Source organism: Ochlerotatus camptorhynchus, unplaced genomic scaffold (genome assembly GCF_037179485.1).
Source record: "Ochlerotatus camptorhynchus isolate MF236.1 unplaced genomic scaffold, CSIRO-AGI_Acam_v1.1 ptg000084l, whole genome shotgun sequence".
Taxonomy (NCBI): domain Eukaryota; kingdom Metazoa; phylum Arthropoda; class Insecta; order Diptera; family Culicidae; genus Ochlerotatus; species Ochlerotatus camptorhynchus.
Window position 1 is genome coordinate 2,317,383 of NW_027040574.1, and position 23,876 is coordinate 2,341,258.

Sequence of the window (23,876 nt, forward strand, 5' to 3'; positions counted from 1 at the left end):
ATTCATTTTGTGTGTAGCATGGCACTCAGCGAAGAAACTCAAACCCGCTGCCAGGCCACTCACCGTGGGCATCTGTCAGAAAATTGGCTTTGGGAACTCCCCCACGGCACTCATCGATGTATTGCCAAAGTTTTGACAGCTCGGAAGGAAAATTTTCAGAATTGGACCCAAATTTTGCAAAATATTGCGTTCAAATCTGTCCCAAAATGGAGTGAATTTATGCATAAAGTGTGCAGTGGATGTCCGTGCAACGTTTAACAGTGGATTTCGGTGAATCTGTGGCCGCGCCAGCTTGTCCGGACGAATTCCAGTTTTTGCCCTTCCATCGCATAAATTTGTTACAGTCGTCATTCGAGAGTGTGTAGCGGAGGCAGAGGAGAGAAAAAAAAACGCAAGAGGCAACAACAGCAGCAACAAAAACAACAAACGAAACAAACTACACTTTCCTCTGTCCGTGCGGGGCTGGAGCTGGAGTAGAAGCTCGCTGGTCTGGTAGCAGGTGAAGGTGAGCAATCATTTTCGGTACTCAATAGCACCATCGGTAGGTCTTTTAGTTGTAGCGCATTGATTATCCGGGGAAAGAATACCACTAAGCAGAACCTTTTCCTTCCGGGAATTAGAAAGTCGAAGAATTCCTAATTCGCTATGCACGTAATCGCCTTCCACGGTTGACTGTTTGCTAATTCCTGCACTTAGTTCGTAATATGCAATGAAGGGTGTCTGAGTTGAGTGGAAGGGCATGATTAGGCAATGATGTCGGGGTTGTACTTTGAACAATAATTATTTGAATTCTAACAGGATGATAATGTTTGTTTTCGGATTTTCCATCTTCAGCAAATTGCATGCAAAGTGGAGCTGCTTACCACGAATGTAAATAGGATGGTTTCAGTTCCATGGTTCTACGTGCTACGGCTTCTTGAACTCATTGAGCCGGTTTATGCGCTGCTGGTGTTTGTGTGTGCGGGTCGCCGTTGTTGATATTGCGCGTAGGTTCATTGTTTCAGTAAATGGTGATGTTGCGCGAAACGCTCTTTCTCGCCGTTTTAGTATACATATGTTGTAAGTTTGTGTAGGTTTGTGTGGATAGTACCCGCGCGGCTTGGAGCATTTGCCTTTCAATTGGTGTACTAGTTAAGTTGCGCTTTGTGGTTGCTACACGCGCGTCGACGATCAACGTTCTCGGTTCTCGGCACAGGACCGAGCATTTCCAGCGTTGTAAGTAGCTATTTTCGTGCACCGCTCCTCGATTGATGCTGTATATCAGTAGCAGCGGGCAGACAGATAGTCGGACTGTGAAATTATGTAGGCGCGGAGTAGTATGTGGAGTGATGCGCGAAACGGATGACGAGAAATGGTATACTGTATATTGAGGCTTTTTTTTGAAGGGTGATTAAGTTAACCATTTTCAGGTTCAGATCAGAACTTTGTTTGGTTGCAGTAAATTTGTAACCCATATCGATTCCAGCAAATCAAATAGCTCAGTAACAATTTAAATTGATTGTGATCAATGTTTTTGAAACAGCGTATTTGTCGGCAGTCGTTTTGTAGAACCAACTATTAACATAATGCGTGAAGTCATCGATGGCTGCGGAATGTGATTTCAAGGCACTGCCCTAATAAACGAGTTACATACATGAACAATACTAGATATGGTGCAACCATATCACAGGTTGGGATGATAACCAGAATAGGTTGTTGATTTTCTTTATGGTTCTATGCAGGTGATCAGTACAGGGTGCGATTATTATATTAAATTACACTGGTCAAATTGCGACAAACAAATTTAGTTTAAATGAACACAAATAATTCGTGAGTACCCTCATTGGCGTAAATACGGGAAGGAGGAGAGGCAATGGTAGCCCTAGGGTTGAAGAAATATAAATCGGAGCAATCTATTTTTGCATTGCATCGATATTTTTCAAGATTCTTCAGAATAAACTCGTCTTTTATTCATGTTTTTGGAGGCGAACCAGCCCAAGGCTGAAAGCCTCATTAATAAAGTTAAATAATAATAATTATTCATGTTTTAGCTGAACTCAAACGTCTTGATTCCCTTTAGTTTAAAAACCTTACATGTTGACTGACCTGGCAATCGTGCAGAACTCTCCCCGTTATATATAAACTCAGTCAAAGTCTACGTTCCATTTAAATTTTCGAAAATTTGAGCGTGAGGATGATTGACCGCCCGCGGATCCTACTCTGTTATTGCCAGATCAGCTGTAATTACACAGATAACCAATAGACGATGCTTGGGACTATAGTATTCATCCTCAATATGTAAAAATTGATGATCTCAAACTAGGCAATACCAGCGCCGACCTAGGCGAGTAATACAAAGGTGACAGCAGGAAGAAGTGTTAGTTTGTATACTAAAAATGAAGTATGACCATTTTGTATGGCAAGTTTTGCTATAAGAAATGCTCCTCGTGTTTATTCGCGAAATTCAGATCAAAGATTGATCACCTGCATAGGAAATTAATTTGGCAAGGCATTTGTGACCAGCATACACCTTATGGTGGTATGAAACAGATCCAAATCCACCCGTAAACTTTGTTGTTTTGGAAACCTTTATGGCAAAATAGTGAACTTTTCAGGCCGTCACCTACGTATCGGCATGGACCTCGTCGGCCGGTTTCCAGTTATCCGCTACTAAGAGCGGATGCACCCACATCTGTCCGATAAAACACCAAGTCCTCAGCACCAAAGTCTGCATCAAAGAAGATCTAATTCTGTTTCGGAAAACGATCCGAATCCTCGGGGTCTGCTTTGAACGACATCTCACCTTCGACACACACTTGTCAAAAACGGATGCAAACAGCGTATGAACCTGCTCAAAACTCTAGCGGGACGACATCCAAATGCCAACCGAAGATTCCGACTGAACGTGGCGAAAACCATCATCAACTCACGCCTAACCTACGGAATCGAAACTACGTTCCTTGCCAAGCCCCGATTGATCGAAAAGTTAGCGCCAGTCTATCAACAATCTCTCCGAATCTGTTCGGGTCTTTTGCCAGGTACCTCCGTAATAGCTGCTTGCATCGAGGAGGATTGCTCCCCTTTGATCGCTTCATCTCCAAAACTATCTGCCAACGAGCCATCGGACTTTACCAGCAGACATCAGGAGACGACAAGGAAGATTCCCTCCTCACGGAGGTGAACAATTCACTCAGGAAAGCATCCAACCCGACTCTCCCCCCAATATCCAAGGTTTACTGGGTCGGAGCGAGGGGTTGGAACATGCCGAAGATTCTGACCGACCACACAATCATACGCCAATTCAGAGCTGGTGCCAATCCTTCAGCGGTGGCACAAGCGGTACTCGAACTCCAGAACCGGAAATACGGAGGATACACCATTCGGTATTCGGATGGCTCGGTAGCCCAGGGAAAGGTAGGAATCGGGATTTTTGGTGCAAACCTCGCAGAATGCCATAGACTCCCGACACCATTCCCGACGACCGACCAATAGCCATCTTCACCGACTCCGCTAGTGTGGTAGCCGCACTGGAATCCGATACGAGCAAACACCCTTTTATCCAGGCTATACAGGAACACGCGCCAAACAACACAGTCTTTGTGTGGATACCTGGAAACTGCGGGGTTCATGGTAACGTAAAAGCGGACCAACTAGCCAACTCAGGTCGTCGTATGGCGAAGTACACGCGAATTGTACCTGGTCCGGACCTCAAAAAATGGGTATCAAAAATCACCAACGAAGGTTGGGCTCGCGATTGGGCGGCCAGTGAAACCCCTGCATCAGAAAAATTAAAAGAGACATCTTCAGGTGGGCGGACCCACCGATACATCGAGAGCAGGTCATAGTATCCTGACTTCGAACACACCATACAAACATCTCCCACAACTACAAGGGAGACGGACCTTTCCATAGGATCTGTGATCTATGCCGAATTCCACAAACGGTGGATCACATTATTTGCCACTGTCCGAAATACGAAGCACCAAGACCCGCTACGACATCCCGGGAAGCATCAGCGATGCCCTCGGTAACGATTCTATAAGAATTACAGCCCTTTTAGTTTTCCTGCGGGAAGCTGAGCTGTTCGATCTAATCTGATCACCTAACTCACCATCATCATCATCACCACCATACCAGATCACACTCGGAACCAGAATCTCACAACTAACCACCCACATCAGCAACTATACAGACCAACGCAACGAAAACGGAATTCTCCAACAAAATGACAGTATTAAGACAGCCACTAAGCAACTAAGGGACCCCTTTCGGAGCCCCACCCTCGAAGGTTCCCTTGCAGGGCCACCAAATTAAAAACTCCGTAGCTAAAAACTCAGTTTCCGAGGCCCCACGCCCTTTTTCGGAAATCCCCTCTGTGATCCAAACTATGTTGTTAGGGTAATTTCCCTCTGGAATTCCCACCCCCCTCAAATAGGGGATTCCCCACCTGGGATTCCCAAAGACGAACCAGCCCAAAGCTAAAAGTCTCTTTAATAAAGAAAAAAAAAGTGAACTTTTCATGAACATTAACGGCACCCACAATAGCGGATCGTGAGTTCTTGACCAACTATACATATTCCCATCTTGAGCGCCGAACGCGCCCGAACCCAGGTCGGTCAAGAAAGAAAAGGGCTGGAATGTGTTGGTGTAATACCCGCTATGTTGAAAGCAGAAATTCTCTGCACATCCCCGAGACATCACTGGATGTTGAAGAAAAGGGTCGGGTTTGCATCAGGATCCGTTTTGGTAAACGATAAGCTGAATTGATATCCTAACGATCCTATAATGCCAAGGAGCTTGGGATTGAATCCAGGGTTTTCTGCTTAGTAAGTTTTATTACAACGATCGATTTGTTGTTATTCCAATGTATTCACATTAACAAATAAAGCGATTAACGAGTATTGAATGTGGAGGCTTGAGATTATATTCTTAATGTTCTACTCAGTAAGCAAAAATGGTCGCTCTAAGGCCACCAAGCCCCTCCTATCACATCATAAAAGCTACGATCGGGTTGCTATTGCAACCATTCAAAACCGGCCGATCGAAACCGATTTCGTGATCCATGAACCCATAAGTGTGATTTTCGTTCCTGAAATCGTGAACTTGGATCACATGCAATGCTGCAGCTGTCATTTTCAGTTGGGATGCGGGCTTCCGTTGTTTTCATTCCACTTCCTCACTCCATTTAAAATATTGGTAATTATAATGCAGTTGACATTTCATAGTTCATGAACCATGTTCTCGTTCCCGTATCAATCACAACGTATGAACATAAGTCACGTTTGCCAGAACTAGATCATGATTTTCCGAACAGAGTTCACGATTCTATGACTTTTGTTGCCTTTGGAGGTGTTACGTTTATTTTGTGGAACAATGTTCACAATTTCATGATTTTTAGTCATGGTGTACTTTCGTAAACGAAAAATTTACTTGTTCCGAAAATCGTGACTGGAAAAATCACGACACTCACGTGACACTCGCCTTCGCATCAACCGACTATCGCCGACTGAGCCATGGCAAACAACAATCACCAGTAAAGGTCGCTGCTCACAAGCAAAACGTTACACTCGCTGCTGATAATGAAAAGCACAACGAAAACAGTGAAGACTTCTGCAGAGAAAAAGCGAAACGACAGAAGAAAATGAAAACAATGCTAACGCATTCCAAGTTCGTCTCGGCAGGCGCGAGTGTGTGAGTTACGAACAAAGCAGGCAACATTAAACGGAAGCTGTTGGGCTCACTCACCAACACACTCACATCAGCAAGCAAAGCAGTAACTGCTTCAAAACGAGCACAGATGAGTATCGTGATTGTCAGGAATGACCAGATCGGTGATGGATCACAACAGAAGACGACATTCACCAGTTGCTTTTTACTTCTTTCGTCAACTTGATGGATGGTCATGGAGAGAGCTTCGACGAGCACATTGATAGGAATGTAAAAAGCATTACTACCATCAGCTGTTTGATGATGGTGATTGTGATAGGTCGCAACTCTGGTCTTCAGGTTAAATAAATAAATAAACGGCTTCGATGATGAATTTACCAACGAGTGACGGCTGACTTCTTCCTCAACTCAAATATTGAAACGAATCCTGAAATATGTGCGGCTTCATGTGGGTTTTCAGGTTATTCGATTTGGTGAACGTTTTCTGGCAGATCTGGCTTGTTATTATTGTGCTACTTCACGTGATCTCCCATATCGTCCTCATTCATGAAGACTTTGAAACAGCCGGTACAGATGTTGAAGTTCTGATCTACACAATAAATCTGGACGTTGGATGATGAAACTACGTTCGATAGACCTTGCAGACGAGTGAATTAGTTCGCATGTGGGTTGTTGGATTATTCTTCTCGTTGGAAAGCTTTCCAAAAATGATGTAAGCAAGCGACGTTCGTTGGAGTGGGTCCTAACGTGAATCTAAAGTCGACTGCCTTAAGTATTTTCCACAGTGTTCACACTTGTACGACTTCTGTCCCGAATGGACCAGCATGTCCTGAAAAAGATTTCATACACCAGGATTACATCAGCAACGAAATGACCTTAAAGAACATCCACCGAATCAACATAAAAAGACAATTCCTATCTATACGGTTTTTCAGAGCTTTGTGGTGGACTGTTAGCTTTGCAGCTGCCTAGAACTTCTGGTATACAATGCAATCAACTAGTTTTCCATCTCCCTCTGTCCGATGGTTCCGGATCCTTTACCGTTACCGTCAGCTATTCCCGCCTGGTACAGCGTTCGATTGTGAAACTCATTTTGAGAATTTCAATGAATATAATTGTAGATAATGGGCTAGGTTTTATGGAATGGAAGTTACTTCAGTTTCACGTGGTTTTCAGCGCTATTGTCCCACAAGCGGTCTCTTGATCCGTTCTTCTCATTTCCCCCGTACTAGTTCCAAGTATTGATCTCATCAGTAGCTTCAGGTTCAATATGCAGAAGAAGTAGACTGTGGTGCTACCGGACGAATGGATTCAGATTCATCAACGGCATAATGCACTGCGAGAATACTGGTGATCCAACGTGGAGGCGGAGATCTAAATTATTCCATTGACATTTTTTTCTCAAATAACGATCACTTTTTTTACACACTAAGTGACCAGAAACAGATATTTACTTATGTAACCGATATTTACCTATGTAACTACCGATTATAATAACTTCCAGCAAGAAAAATCAGCGATATACACTAAACGAATTTTTCGCCATTGTCTGGACTTAGTATACAGTTGAAATAAATTTTAATCAAATCAATATTTAAAGATTGCTTTATGTTTAAAATGATTAAATTTTCGTCATTCTTTGTTTAGTAATATTTTTGACTGAACAACTTCAATGACAGCTGTGCAGCAGTGCTCCCATTTTATTCAATAAACAATCCAACGCCTACGAGGTTGTGCCGATGAATGTGCCCAAGCTGTGCCGAATCTACTTTCGGCACACTGTGCTGAGTGACTGACCCCTTGACATGTAAACATATTTTTTCTATCTTATCATGAAAAACAAAACTTGAACTCTAAACTAAACCGAAACGTCCAACTTTTTGCCATGATGAGTCAGAAAAATGTTTTTACACGAAAAAAAAATCCGATGTTTTTCGATTTTTGGTTTTCGGTATTCTTATTCTAAAATTTTTAGATAAATCAAAACGTATTTTTTAAGGGGCGTTAAACTTCCCTTAAGTTCTCGGAACTTCATTAAACATCCCGCAATTTTTCTGTTGATCATGACACTTACAAATTATTTAATGTTTTCTAGACATTTTTCTTGTAGTATGTATAAAGTTTCTGCATTTTTTAACTAACCCTGAACTTCTAAAAAAAAATCTTAAATTTTTGGAGTTCCCAATTATTTCTAAAAATTACAGATGTTCATGGAACTGCAATGAATTGATCAAATCTGACCATTTTTATAGATCTTTAAACTTATCAGAAGATCTCTCGACGTTCTTGTAGAGTTCTTGAAGTTGATGCAACTGCCATGAAGTACTCTGATTGTCGTCAAGTTCTCGATTTTTTTATGAAGTTCATGGAACTGCTCTGATTTTCTTACCCTGGACTTACCCTTAAAGATCTGTAAACTTCCCAAAGTACAGGCCTTACCTGAAGTTTTCGTAACTCATCTGAATATTTTGGATATTCTCTTAAGTTCTTGGTACATCCTAGATCGATATTTTTGCGCCCATGCAGTTTTGATTAAAAAAAAATCAATTTGGTTTATGGAACTGATTACTCATGGAGTAACAAAGAGTAACCACCATGACAGATCTGGTTTACCATAAGTGTTACTTTCAGTGTATTTTCTAAAGAATTCAATAAAGAATTTTCCTCAAAGAACGTGGAATTGTTGAATCAGCTTTCAGAATTGGTAACTTTAAAGACGTTTGGTAACCAGTTTATGACTTGCTGGATTTCCATGAGAAATTCCACAGACGTTTTAACTTGTCAGTAGAATGTCGCGTGTATATTTTATCAGTTAATGTACACGTCAGTTATTCCTGAATAATGACAACTGTCCATTACACATACATTTATGCGCCTTCCAGCATCGTCGCAGTAACATATGAACTGTCACTCGAGAGCTCAGCGTCGCAGGGAGCGCACTCGCAGATGTTAGCACTCCGACCGAATACAGTTGTCTCCAACATCTTCTCTCTATATAAAGGTGGTCAAACCACATCGGCGGCCTTCGATTCCTAGAAGAACACCGAGGAACTGTTACCACTGGATCTGCCTCAACTGCTGATTCAAATTCGGTTGAAACGGATGTTGACGTTGACGTTGATGAGGACTGGACAGACGATAACGGACTCATCACAGGATCTCTCGGCTGGTCATGCCGCGGAGTAGATGATGCTCGTTGTGGCGTAGAAGCTTGCAATGTTCTGGCTGATGAAGAAGCTTGCCCAGACGATGGTTTTACTGGAGCTGGAAGTGGAGCTTGCGTATTTGGACCTGGTACAGGCAAGTTCCAGGCTTCAAGTAGAACATCCAAGGGTAATTTCTGTTCACAACTGCTGACTGGGTGAGTTGACTGGCTTGGTGCTGAATTTGTCCCGGTTCGGCTTCGTAACTGATTAATGTGTGAGCGCAGCATTCGACGGTCTTCGATCCACACATTGTACATGACGTCTGCCAGGCGTTGTAACATGATGCCTTGTGCCCATTTCCAACTGTTTCGTGTGTAGACCTTGGCGTAAACTGGATCGTTCTTGCTCCACAAAACGTTCGGTTCCATTTCCAACTGTTTCGTGTGTAGACCTTGGCGTAAACTGGATCGTTCTTGCTCCACAAAACGTTCGGCCTGCCCGTTTGACTGTGGATGGATCGGGGCTGTTGTAATGTGTTCTATCCCATTCGCCATGCAGAAGTTGGCGAATTCAGCGCTGGTGAACTGTGTTCCATTGTCTGATACCAAGATTGCGGGCATCCCAAGACGAGCGAATAGTTCACGCAGAATGCTGATGGTAGCGTGGGAAGTGATACGCCGAGTTTGCATCACTTCAGGCCACTTGGAGAAGCTGTCGGCGGCGATGAGGTAGTATTCGCCTTCGACTGGACCGGCGAAATCGACATGAACACGTTGCCACGGACCAAATGCTTTGGGCGCACAATGTTGACAAGCCTTGACGTAGGCCGTTACTGCTTCGTCAAGCGAGGGCCAGTAAACATAGCTTCTGGAAAGTGCTTTCATCCTTTGGATACCGGGATGTCCAAGATGTAGTTGGTTCAAGCACTGTTTTCGGTATTGCGAAGGAATCACGAGTCGTTCTTCGAACAGGATACAGTCATCCACTAGACTGAGCGACTCCTGCCTGGCTTGGAATCGCTTGAGTTCCGGCTCGATGAGTTGCGTTTGACATACCGGAACACCTTGCGAAGGAGTGGATCGGACTGCGTACCCTGAGCGACGACTCTGAAACAGAGAGGAAGAGCGTTAACTGTACACGAGACTACCGACCTGATATCTTCCTCGAGACGAATACTGGCGATGACGTAATCTTCCTCGGACTTCGCGTGCTGGTCGATGAGACGTGACAGGACATCGGCATTACCGAAATTTTTGGTCGATTCGTACTCAATCTCGAAGTCATACAGCAGTAGAGTCAAGGCAAATCGCCTTTCTTGGATCCGAAGATTCGAAGCAGTGGAGCGTGCTCGCAGGTGTTAGCACTCCGACCGAATACAGTAGTCTCCAACAATTAGTGTACGTATCACCCAAAAATGGACAACTCTCTACTTGGCAATCTTCCTAATGACACTTGCATGTTGGCTCTTCAAAATGTTCAATAATCAGATTGGTATCTGAGTCTTAATTTACGTATATTCGTTGATGTCATATCGGGCTTAAAGGTTGAACACGAAAAATTCCGGGCACATTAAAATCGCTGCCATTAAAGCATTTTTTGAGTTTTTTTTTCAAAATTCCACTGAATCAAGTTTAGAGTGTATAGAATCACAGTAGGCATTGGTTTTCCGAATATATTCATTTGTTTACATCATGGTTTCATCGGAGCAATCCCGTCGCGATTCAATCCTGCACGCTCGACACGAAAATCCCGGTCTATCCGCTCCTGGCAGTTTTCGATCAAATTCCTGGGCAATCTGCAGTTGTGGGCTGAAAAGCGAAACTTTCGTTACTTCTAGGATCATGAACCAGCAAATTTACCAGGAGGAGTGTCTACGGATGAGACTACTGCCTTTTTTGAATCAACTTGGGGTGGATTGCCTATTCTGACCGGACTTTGCAAGCTACCACTTCTCAAATTCCATTTTTTGGTTCCCAAGGAGATGAATCCGGCCAATACTACGGAGCTAAGGCCAATTGAGGAATACTGGTCAATTGTGAAGCACATACTGAAAAAAAGGGTGGAACTACAATTGACCTGAAGGATTTCTAACGGAAATGGAATGTGGCAGCCTTCTGAAAATTTAGCCTAAATCGAGATCTTCAATCCTATGTTGAAACCTTAAAAAAAAAATCTCCACAGGATATACCGTGGATATCCTTAATCCATCGTTAATTTGAACAGCACCTCATTCATATTAACGGGGATAATTTTTAATTTGAACTTCTAGTAACCCCATGAGCATCAGAAAAGCGTGTTACTGGGTGTTACTGGTAGCCTTATTTGCTGTTTTGTTTTGATTCTGCGTTCCGTTTCACAAAGTTCCATTTCGCTTCACTCCATTCCATGCGCTAAGTGACGTTTGAGTCATTTTTAGTTTGCACGGCCTGCAGATTAGCGGGGTTCAAGTTAAAAAGTGTTCAGATTGAAAACGGTCAAACTACCGGGGGTCCACGGTGTAGGGAATTTTCTCAAAAAAAAATCCTTTGAATCATCCCAAGGTATCTACGGAGTTGCTTTCAGGATTCTCCTGAATAATACAGTAATGACCAGATTTTGCCAGCCCCAGCGAGCGTCATACTTTTATCTTTCAATAATTTCAAATAACCGTAATTTCAAATCTTTCTCATTCATCTTCAAGATGGATGTTTGAGATATACTTTGGTGCAAAAAGACAACTGAAAAAGCGCATAGGTTTCGTAGAACATTAGAAAAGATGTTCAAAATGGGGCTGACAAAAGCGGGTCATTATTGTAACATAATTCTCTCAGGCATTCCCTAGAAATTTTAAGCCGTAACAGCTTTCGTAATTCTCGGCATACCACTTTAGGAATCCCCTCCAGGAAACTTTTCAATTTCACTCTACAATTATCTTAGGGCCATCCATAAATGACGTAGCATATTTTTTACCATGTTTAAACTCCATACCTAATACATGGTCGGTCACAAGCCCCGCTCCCCCTAAAATGCTACGTCATTTATGCATGTTCCATTAGTATAATTCTCGCGTAGATACGTTTTCATTTGTCTCCATAATTCACCAGAATTTAAATGTAAACAGAATTAGGTATCATGGAAAACTATGTCGGACAACCGAGAAACATCGGGATGGTACTCCAGTCGCCCAACTCTGAAATTCTCTCCTCTTCTTTTTTTTGCAGGGATCACTCAAGCAAGTGTTGTACAGCTGCCCCCAACCTTTGAAGCACCATCGATCGACGGAGATCACCTCCGACACAGCAGACGCAGGTCATGTCATGTCAACAGGCGTCCCGAGTCCAGGAAGATCCGTATGCCTTCACGGAGCCGGCACCACTTCCGGCGAACACATCCCTCTACAAGCACTCACACGCAGTCAGTAGTACCATAAGCACCACCTCCACCACCGCCGCCGCCGCCGCTGTCGCCATCACTGCTGCACCCGTGATACAGGCTGGCACAAGTTTGCTCACGAGCAACAACAGTGGCGCCCACAATGCCATACAGGTTGGTATCAGTTTGTCTAGCAACACACCTTGGTATAGACAATTGCACGATCACTTTCGACAGAACCGTACCTCGGGGACACCCGGCAAGGTGACACCGATCAAAGTTACGCTCGTACAGCCAATGGGCAAGCCTCGGTTGAATGGCAGCACCGCCACCACAATGACTACCAGTCCTAGTGGAACCGTATTCCGAACAGTTTCCGTTCCGCAAGCCACGACGATCGTCCACAGGTCGCCGTCTCAAGTGATGGTCACGGCCGGAACAAACAACACTACAACGCCCTCAACAGTATTCACAAAACCCTTACAGGTACGATCTGTGTCGACAATGAGAAGACAAGGATTGTTTGATTGCATTCTTCTATTTATAGGTTCAAATATCTCCCCAGCAGACGGGCAAATTTTCCCGCCGAGTACTGGCTAGCAAATCTCCGAACGTATCGCCGGCAGCTATTCAAACGGTGCGAATAGTGAAAAGTCCAAGCCTGCAGCAACCGATTGGAGGTCGACCCACCATTACTCCTGACGCGCGGAGATATCTCAATCATTCCAGCAACAGTCTGCTAGGACCTCCACCAGCAACGACCCCAGTTGCTCCACCAGCTCCACTGCAGTCCGTTTCGCCCACGAAGATTCGCTTGATTCAACCCCAGCCGCAGGGGAAGATTTTCCTTCATACCCCAAACAGTAGCAACAGTTTGGCTGCGGCAACTCACATTTCTAATCCTGCTAGCATAGCGGCACTGCGGAACAGTCTTGCCCGACAAAATCCTTCATTGTTGAACAAGGTCCCCATTACGATACCACAACAGATTAGCAGCAGTAACAGTACAGTTCTTCCAACGGTTAGACAGAACACCGCGACCTCGACAACGATAAATATCCGTCGAACGTCACCACCGACAAGCCAAATGAGTCTCGAAACTGCCACCACAACCGTTCCACCGCCCCCTCCCTCTCCCATACCAGCAACCACGGCACCGGTGATATCTCCTGCTAATCTCCTTGCTGCTTCCAAATCAATTCCGCAGAATCCACAAGCCATAACCCAACGTTCTCGAACACCTACGACGTCAATTCTGAAACCTCCCCAACCTGCGCAATCAGCCTCCCAGGAAGACATCGGTTTACCAATTCCCTCCTTTGTTATTCACAAGCAAGCCGATCCACTACCACCCCCGGCTTCCCCGCTTACCCCAATTGCCACCGATACAAAACCCATTGCGCCTGTCATTACTCCTTCGACCCCGAAAACCTCCGTTGTGGCAACGGCTGGAACAAGCAGCACAACCGCTACCACCCCGTCCACTCCGAAAACACAAGGAAAAGGTCGGCCGTCGCAAGCAGATCGTTCAAGCACTGCTAAAACTGCCCAACACCAGCATGGTACCACCGGTAAGCGAATGAAGCGCTCCTACAGTCGTTCTTCGCATCACGAGACTCTCGAAAGGATACCGGCAGTGACGACGACGACAATGGCGACGGCTCCAGGACCACAGGTCAAAGATGAACAGGAGGACTCATGCGAAAGTAAAGCCCAGCCGGCTACGGTTCGGCTTTCAAAGTGGAAGCCCCCGGGAGCGATTGCCATACCGATGAACCGCGAATGGCACGCACCGGATTCGTACGCTTTCGATATCTGCACTCCCGGGTCGGTAAGCTACAGTACGCTGTCGCGTGCACCCTGTGTTCAGGACGTTTGGTTCAACGAAATCTACGCCAGCACGGAGATGGACACGGATGCAGCTGCGGCAATGCTCGGAGGTATGCGACCTAGAAAGGTCGGCCGGAAGACGTCCGGCGAGGACCAGAACGGCAAGCTACTGTTGAACTTCGAGCGAGATCGGGATGGAGGCGAACTCAAGAAACTGAGCCGGGACGAACGGTTGGAGTTGAAGCGGGCGCTACTGAGGCGCAAAACGGTGCAATACTGGAATGGACAGAAGCTGCGAGCCAGTCTGGCGGCGAAGAAACGGTTCAGAGATGTGGAGAAGATGCTGAGCAAGATAGACCACCAGCGGGAGATGGCACTGAAGAGAAATGGGTAAGTGTGTGTAGAATAATTTGTTAATTTTGGACTGAGTTAACGTATTCGCATTTCTAGCGGCGTGGAGCAACCGAAATGTCAACGACTGGGCTGCGGCCAGGTGGCACTGCTGGCAACTACCCACTGCTACCAGCACATAACGGACAACTCCGAGCAGCGCCTATTCCAGCAGTGTACGGCCAAGTTCTCCGACAACAGTCAGTGTCGCGTGCCGGTGTTTGACATTAGCCACGAATTGATCCTTTGCCGCGAGCATGCCTGGAAGCACGATAATCATGACAAGATGTCAGCCGAGGTCAAGTTGTTGAAGAAACCCGGTGCCGGCACTGTTGTCGCCAAGAAGAAACAGTCGGTGAAGCAGCCAATAATTGCGACATCCGCGCGAACAGCTGGAACAACTACGACCACAGGTAACCCCAAGAAGAAGAGCAAAAAGAAGAAGCTCACACCCCTGCAGCAGCAGTTGGCCCTGCATCAGCAACAATACAAACAACAGTATTCGAACGTTAATCATTCGAAACCGACATTACCTCCGCCAGCGTACGGAACCGTATCCGGCGCTTCCAGTACGGTGCAGATTGTCCCAAAAACAAACACGATCCGTCAAACAACAGGCAGTCTCTTGCAACAGCCGCTGCAGCAAATGTCCCAAGGCAACCCTGTTGCTCCCGGAGTAGTACAAATAGTCCCGCCGCAATCAACAATCAGCCGAAACGTCCACATTCCGTTGAGCCAGCAGCTGCGGCAGCTACAGCAGCCACTCTCACTTGGCACTACTTACCAGCATCTATCGTCGCAGCCGATCTTGCAGCAGCAACACATGATTGGCCGTAACGATGATCTGATGCTGAATTTCGCCGCCCATCAACAGCAGCAGCAGGCACCGTTCAACCAGCAGCACGTGCAACAGATGCTTAGCGGTGCCATTACACAGGATCTGTTGAACATTTGCGAGAATAGTTCAGCGTATGCCAGTTCCGAGGATACCGGCGTCGGAGGATTGTCCGAGTCAGAGCTGATGGCCGCTCAGGATGTTATAGGTGAGTTTCGGGAGGAGCTCCACAGACTGGCGAATGTGACTAAATATTGAAACTTGTGCTTGCAGAGGAAATCCCGTTCGAGATCGGTAATCTGAACAACGTACTAAGTCAGTTGCCACCGGATGCATTTAATGAATTGTTGTTTAGTGGTAAGTATTTTCTCTGTTGTATGGAGTTGATTTTTTTTTGCTCAGAACGCAAAGTAAGTGAACTGACGGGATCTGTTGATATAGTTCCATCGAAATACTCCCCCTATTCTGTGAGTCACGTGACTCTCTGTCACCGGTGAGGGGACAATAGACATTTGATTTACATGGAGAGTCACCTCACACGAGGTGACAATTGTCACCTCACCGGTGACAGAGAGTCACGTGACTCGCAGAATAAGGGGGACTGCCAACACTGGAAGCTTCTGTAAAATTATAGGAAGAATTATTTCCTGGTCAAAATAGTGGAAATTTATTCGAATTTCGTTAGGGTGGGCCATCTTGTCTCATTATCCCCTAATTATCCGTCGACCCGATGCACAAATAAAATAAATAGCGAAACATAATTATTTCGGATTGTTCGAACAAGTTTGAAATCATCATTAGTGAGGTTTTGAATTACTACTCTGATGTCGATGCCTGTCAGTGCTGAGATTTGTCATTGTCATTGACAGACTTTCGCGCGATATTGACAAATTTGTTTATCACGTAGTCAAAATCTCATTCATATTTTCGTCAATGACAACAAAACGTTTAATTTCGTACATTCTGTGTCACATGTTCATCTAATTGACATAGTTTGCCTTGAGTCTTGACGATGATTGTTAGCTCAAATGAGTGACCAAAGCAGAGTTTTGAAAATCGCCGTGTATAGTCGAGATTTTGCAGCACTGATGCCTGTGTTAGGGAAGTTTACTTTCTTGGACGACACAGATTCCAACAATCCAAAAGCATTATATGCTTTCTACTTTTCAGCTATCAAGGTACTTAAAATTGATGTCTTTGTTAGAAAAATTACGACGATGAGACCATATAACTTGAGTCTCACTTCGATAATTTGTCCAGCTCCTTTCGTATCAATTTTGCAAAACTGTGTTCGTTTCTCGGGTTCTGCGGTCTCCTGAAGCGTTGAATATCCTCGATTTTATCATTCATTAATAGTAGGGCACAGTGGACACACTTGTAGGCCTATTCTGCTGACCCGCTGTCACTAGTGAAGTGACATTTGAGGTGACTTGGGTGAGGTGACTCTCCATTTGATTTGCATGGAGACTCACCTCACCCGAGTTGGTGACAGTTGTCACTTCACCATCACTTACCGTCCGTATCACCTGATGCTTCAATGATGTCGTTGCTGCCCATACTTGGTTGTTCGATCGTATACAGCTCCATGAGCTGCACCTGCTGCACATTTTCAACGAGCTCGACCAAATCCTGCGGTTCGCCTTCCTTAACCACAATCACGTCACGGCTGATCTGCTTGTCACGCTTGACTGGATCATACACCCGATATCCCTTGACATCTGCGGTGTACCCCTCGAAAACTACTGTTTGGAATTTTGCGTCGAACTTCTTCCTCCTTTGCTTCGCTACTTACCTTACCGGTCCATGCTTCCTCCGGTGTCGTCTCAAGGGACCTTGTTGGACTCCTGCTTACGAGGGACGCTGCCGTTGAAACCGCCTCGACCCAAAATTAATTCGGGAGACGTGAATCCTCGTGTGAATCGTTCAGCATGCCATTGTCCGTCCTCATCGCCCGGTCTGCCTTTCGGCCATGGACTGATAAACTGTACTGTACCTTTTCAACCTATGTAGCAACAGTAGTTATTGATTCGAAATAGATTTGCACTAGTCTTTAGCCCCTCAAACCGAGCGGACTTATTAATTTTACTCTGCAGAAAGGTTATGGGCCCAGAGCCAGAACTGGTTATAGCCGGAAGAATACCGCCACTTGTGGCGCACATAATCAATTGCGTTTGACGTTTACAATCTGATTACGCAAGCTGTTATCGACGTAGAAGTGACATGGCGCTGGCGTAAGTTGCTGCAAATCACAGCTTGCGTAATCAGATTCGTTAAAAATCTTTGACGCAAGGTTAAGGGCTTTCCGTTACGAACGATGGTGGCGAACGAAAGGAAGTTCGGCAGGCCTTCCCTGAACATTGGCAGGCCTTCCCTGAACTTCAGCAAAACTTCATTGAACTTCGGCAGGACTTCCATGTACTGCAGCAGAACTTCCCTGAACTTCAGCAATACTTCCCTGAACTTCGGCAAGACTTCCCTGAACATCAGCAGGACTTCCCTAAACTTCGGCAGGACTTCACTGAAGTTCGGAAAAACTTGCCTGTACTTTGGCAAAATTTCCCTGAATTGGCAGCAATTGAAATGGCAGGAATTCTCTGAACTTTGGCAGGCCTTTCTTGAACTACGGCAGGACTTCCCTGAACTACGGCAGGACTTCTCTGAACTTCAGCAGGACTACGCTGAACTACGAAAGGACTTCCCTGAACTTTGGCAGGACTTTCCTGAAGTTCGGCAGGCCTTCCCTGAACATTGGCAGGACTTCCCTGAACTTCAGCAAAGCTCCCCTGAACTTCATTAAAATTTCCCTGAACTTCAGCAAAACTTCATTGAACTTCGGAAGGACTTCCATGAACTGCAGCAGGACTTCCCTGAACTTCAGCAATACTTCCCTGACCTTCGGCAGGACTTCCTTGAACATCAGCAGGACTTCCCTAAACTTCGGCAGGACTTCACTGAAGTTCGGCAAAACTTTCCTGAACTTTGGCAGAATTTCCCTGAACTTCGGCAGGACTTTCCCGAAGTACGGCAGGCCTTCCCTGAACATTGGAAAGACTCCCCTGAAGTTCAGCAAAACTTCCCTGAAGTTATGCAGGACTCCCTCAACCTTCAGCAGGCCTTCCCTGAACTTCATCAGGATATCCCTGATTTCCAAGAATTGAAATGGCATAGCTTCTCTGAACTTCCTCAGGACTTCCGCAACCTTCGGCAAGCCTTCCCTGAACTTTGGCATGACTTCCCTGAACTTCAGCAGGACTTATCTGAACATCGGCAATACTTCCGTGAACTTCGGCAGAACATCCCTGAACTTCGACAGGCCATCTCTGAACGTCGGCTGGACTTCTCTGAACTTTGGCAGGACTTCCCTGATTTCCATGAATTGAAATGGCAGAATTTCCCTGAACTACGGCAGGACTTCCCTGAACTTCGGCAATAGTTGCATGAACTTCGGCAGGTTTTCTCTGAACTTCAGCAGGACTTCTCTGAAGTTCGGCAGGACTCCCCTGAAGTTCAGCAAGACTTCCCGGACCTTCGACAGGCCGTCCCTGAACTTCGGCAGGACTTCTCTGAACTTCATCAGGACAACCCTGATTTCCAAGAATTGAAATGGCAGAATTTCCCTGAACTTTGGCAGGACTTTCCTGAAGTTCGGCAGGCCTTCCATGAACTACGCCAAGACTTCCCTGAACTTCAGCGGGACATTTCTGTCCTTGGAATCTTGGAATTGAAATTGTCATTTCAGTAGTAGAATTATTATAACTTTACAATAATTTTGTATTTGTCAAAATTTCAATACTTCCCATTTTGCGAATTTGCAATGCTTGTTGGTACTGATGCATTTTGAATTTGGGTGTGGTTCGAACGTGTGCGGAGTCAGTATCAACGGAAAAGCATTAACTTTCACCTTAAGGCGGAATATAATGTAGTACAGCGACCATTGCAGCAGGACGAATTTTCAAGACCGGAAGTGATTTTGTGGAGGCGTTACCAGACGAAGTAATGGTACTCCTGGGAAATGTATAGCTCAAAGCGAATCAGATGCAGATCGGGAAGAGAGGAGTCCATTATATAAACTCACTCCGCTCGCAGACAAGTGGTGTGATTCGAATGAACGGTAGGATGGCGAAGTCAGACGAAATCCCGTTCGATATGAAGTTCCCGATTATCATTCCGAAAGGAAACGCAGTGACGAAACGATCGGTACAATATTACCATGAAAAGTTTGGACATGCAAATCAGGAAACGGTCTTCAACGAGCTTCGACAGAAGTTTCATATTCCGAAGTTGCGAACGGAAATCCAGCAAGTGATGAAAAGTGTAGAGTAAATCGCTGTTATGCTGAGGTCCCGATGATTGCTCCACTTCCGGTTCAACGAATCACCCGACAGCTTCGACCTTACAGTGCTGTTGGAGTTGATTATCTAGGACCTGTGGAAGTGACGGTTGGTCGAAGAAAGGAGAATCGGTAGAACGCACTGTTCACGTGCATGGCTGTACGCGCGGTGCACTTAGAAGTGGTGCACGGATTGACAACGCAAGCATGTCTCATGGCCATTCGCAGATTCATCTGCAAACGAGGAGTTCCAGACGAAATCTTCTCCGACCACGGGACAAATTCCAAGGGAGCCAGCAAGGAGTTGATTGCTTGGGTGAAGCGGATTGACAATGAATGTGCGGATTCAATGACGAGTAGCAGAATGAAGTGGAACTTCAATCCTCCTGGTACGCCACACATGGAGGAGGATGGTTCCATCTGTAAAGGAGGCGATGAACTACCCTGGCTGAAGCGGAAGATATGGTTAACAGTCGACCGCTAACGTACGTACCATAAGAATCAGCAGATTCCGAAGCGCTAACACCGAACCATTTCCTTCGAGGTACGGTCAAGATGGTCGATGTTCACGTTGATGGATCGGTGTAAAGAGCCTGAATTTAGATCCCTGGACTTCGCAGAACCGTTGCGCGACGTGTACTACAAACGTTCGCAGTACTTGGCGGACCAGATGTGGCAGCGTTGGTACAAGGAGTACTTGCCAACGATCAACAAGCGTACCAAGTGGTTTGCTGAGAGGAAACCATTGAAGAAGGGAGATCTCGTGTTTGTGGTAGATGGACAGAACCGAAAAAGCTGGGTTAGAGGCAGAGCGTAAAATTATTGACTGCCTAGGCTGAGTGTGAAAGCACTGCACTATTCAATCCATTGCTCTGTACAGACCGTTTGAACCCACATCCCTGGCAAGACTAGTACTCGCTGAAGCTGGCACCGATGGTGGTGGTGTTAGTGTTGACAACACGTCTTTAAGCTACATTCATGTGTGCCGCATGGTTATATCGTGTTAAAAGTTTTTACTGGTGTAGTAATGCTACTATCACATCCAATTATAATTGTAATTGTAATTTATTATCGTAACGTTAGCCTGTCGGTTACACCATTGCTCAGGTCAAGGAAAACACAACATTTGATTTTTAACTAAAGGAGAACAATAAGTCATTAGTGGAAGTAGCTTTCTTAGTAGGTATGTAATTCTTAAACTAGGTTTGAGATCCTGTTGAGAACGCTGTCTTGAATGCGCTGATCGTTGTCTGTCGTCGTGTTGCTAGAGGGAGCTGGTTCCAGATGATTGCACCTGCGATCATCACACTCTTATTCTTCGATGTGGTGTGATGGGGAATCGCAAAGCAGCGGGCCCGCTCAAGCTGTCCTCTTCTCAGGTGTTGCTGCAGATAAGGTGGGAAAGTTCCTGCGTACCCTTGGCGAATAAAACAGCTGATTCTATTCCGGTAATTTGTGTTCAGGTCGTGTCCCAAAATAGAGTTCCTTACAGCAGCAGTGGATTCTCTGCGTCTGAGGCCATAGACAAAGCGAACTGCTGCCTTGAAACAACGGTTTAGTTGATCACGGAGCGCTGATGACAGTCCAGGATAGTAAGTGACGTCACAGTAGGTGAAAAACGGCACGACCACTGCTTGCACCAGCTGTATTCGGGTTTGAACTGACAAAACTGGAGCGAATCTTCGGAGTGTCCGCAACGTTCCAAAAACTTTGGCCGTTATGTCGTTCACATGTCCATTCCACTTCAGGTAGCGATCCATCCTTAGACCAAGATTCACTACGTTGTCAGACAAAATAATGTGTTCTCCGCAGAAAACGATGTTAGTGGTTGGTGCTACCGCTCCTTCTTTGCAAAAAATAATTGCTTGCGTTTTCTTCGGGTTGGGGAAAAGAGAGTTCTGCCTGGCCCATCGCTCTATGCTTTCCAGATCGTTGTTTATGGCTTCGACGAGTTGGTCTACGTTTTGGATGGCACCAGAAATGTAGATCTGTAGGTCATCAGCGTAGAGCTGATAACTGCATCTCAGTCCACGGGGAAGGCTATTGATGTAGAGGCTAAATAGCAAAGCGCTCAAGCACAAGCCCTGGGGTGTACGAAGGGCGTAGCCAGGTTTCGAGCTAGGGAGGGGCGAAAAAAAAATTACCATGGAAAATTTGGCCGAATGCCATTTCACCGAACGCCATTTCCTCGAAAGCCTTTGTGTTGCCGAGTTTAGGGGGGGGGGGCAGTCGCCCCCCCCCCCTGCCCCTATCTGGCTACGCCTAACTGTACCATCTATCATTGATCTCTGGGAGGACATCACATTTCCTATCCGTAACTTCATTTTTAGGCAACGATAATTCCTGTTAAACACAGTAAATAGAGCCTATGGCACAACAAAGATTAAAAAAATCCTTCCCGCTGCCTGCGACAAACTTTCCTAACAACGTATCACGCATGAACAGAGCTTGCTTGCGAATATTTGCAGCAGCTGTCAAATGTTGACGTAAAATCGAACCAGAGAACCAGGATTTTTCGGCTTCACACAAAGTGGGAATGACATTTGTGTCATAGATGTGTTTGTACCAAACGGTAAAGGGCGAGGCAATGAAAGAGCCAACAAAAACATTCAGTCACTCACGAGCAGGCAACGCACACCGCTTGCCTTCACAGAGAAAAAAAAAATTACCCTAAATTTAAGTTCTTTTTACTTAATTTTGAGTTTTGCATCCCACTCTCACTTTTTGTTGTTGTCAAAAACGGAACGAGAGATTCGACTTTCTCATGACTATCGTTCGATAAGCTACTAGTGAGTATATGAGATATTCTCAAATTTGAGTCAATTGAACTTAATTTTAGGTAGAAAATACATACGAGTAAGTAATTATTTTTGCCGTAGCCAAATGCAAACTACTATTAGGCCGTTCGCAATGCTGTTGTATTTTGTAAGGACTGTTTCAATTTGAAACTAGAACAGAAACGCACCTCTCGCAATGCTGAGTTGCAGTTTCATTATTCCAGCACTATTTTGCACCAGATTTGCAACTGCTCGACTATTCTGTTTTATTTCTGAGCGAGTTTGAAACACGAATGGCACTTTGTTTCGAATTTCTTCGGATGTGTTTAAAGATGTTTCGAAGAGCTTCACAAACAAAAAACGGAGAACTTCATAGAGAGCAGTAAAGTTTATGGAACTTGACGATTACAAACATCTTTTAGAACTGTGCGTTGCGCTGATCGTGTTGCAGTTTTATTTTTGACAGTTTCAAATTATAGAATTGTCGAGTAGTTTAAAACCATTTTGAAACTCATCATTGCGAACGGCCTAAGCGGTTTACTGAAAATTGGCCTATTGAACGAAACATGGGAGATGAGTGAAAAGAACTTAATGTTGGGTAATTTTTCGGTTCCGTGTTCGATCACACAACATGTAATTCTCGCGTCACTTTTCAAAAGGTCCTAAGTATCAAATGTAAACAAATCGAGTTGATTGCTCTTCAATCATTGTATGTGATACACAAACATCCATCCAAATTAACTTTCATTTATTTAAGATAGGTCAAAAATTGTCCAATGTACAGTTTGGAATGATGGGTACATGATTGTTACTTCGGTCATTCGGACTGCCTAACATGATTGGTGCTCATTTTCTAAAGGCGGGGCCAATCTAAAGTTAGGTATTCTACTCTGAAATATGTGAAAGGGAATCTAGTATCATGAAAAACAAAACGTCCAATGTAACACTCATTGATTATGTCATTGAGAAAAATCGTCCAATGTAACATGTCCGATGTTCAACTTGACTAGTCAAAACGTCATATGTGGTTTTTTTTCTGTATTGTAGCATGAAATTCAATGTAAATTGTGAGGTTTACCGCTTCTACTTAAATTTCAACGTTATTATTCACTGACTACATTTAAAATAGTATTGCAAAATGTATTGTTTCTAAACAGCTAAAATAATAATCTGTCGAACTTTAACTTCGATTTTCTCAAAATGGTGGATATGTTACATTGGTCTATTTGAAAAGTGACGCGAGAATTGAGTCATTTTTCCATAGAAAATGTACGCTCAATCATTCAAACCAAAATATTGGGTACCATCACGGCAGAATAAACGCCCCATAAAAAATCCTCCCGATTTTCCCTTCGACTAAATCGGTTCACGTCGGTAAGATCGACCGACTATGAAACCGACGTATTTATAAATTGTTGCATCGACTCTTATGGGACTGCTTAAGGGGAGGTTGCCGACGCGTCAGCACACTAAATCGGTAGTGGAAAACATAGGAAATCAGTCAACCAGAAGCGACCAACTTGAACGATTAGTATGATGACAGAGTTGTAGCAGGGATTCTATGGAACCAG

At 44.8% G+C, this 23,876-nt stretch overlaps 1 protein-coding gene across 3 annotated transcripts in view; it reads left to right on the plus strand.

The window, feature by feature from the left end:
• The window catches only part of l(3)L1231 (lethal (3) L1231), a 39,810-nt gene that overhangs the window by 12,574 nt on the left and 3,360 nt on the right, over positions 1-23,876 (plus strand). The window contains exons 1-6 of one of the 3 annotated variants that reach the window (XM_065218202.1): positions 118-505; positions 11,993-12,317; positions 12,381-12,629; positions 12,691-14,363; positions 14,424-15,406; positions 15,472-15,555. In XM_065218202.1, coding sequence (XP_065074274.1) covers positions 12,084-12,317; positions 12,381-12,629; positions 12,691-14,363; positions 14,424-15,406; positions 15,472-15,555 — 3,223 coding nt within the window. In that variant the 5' untranslated portion in view covers positions 118-505; positions 11,993-12,083. Of the gene's footprint in view, positions 1-117; positions 506-11,992; positions 12,630-12,690; positions 14,364-14,423; positions 15,407-15,471; positions 15,556-23,876 lie in introns of those variants that run through there. The other 2 variants (XM_065218200.1, XM_065218201.1) reach the window with 2 other exon arrangements.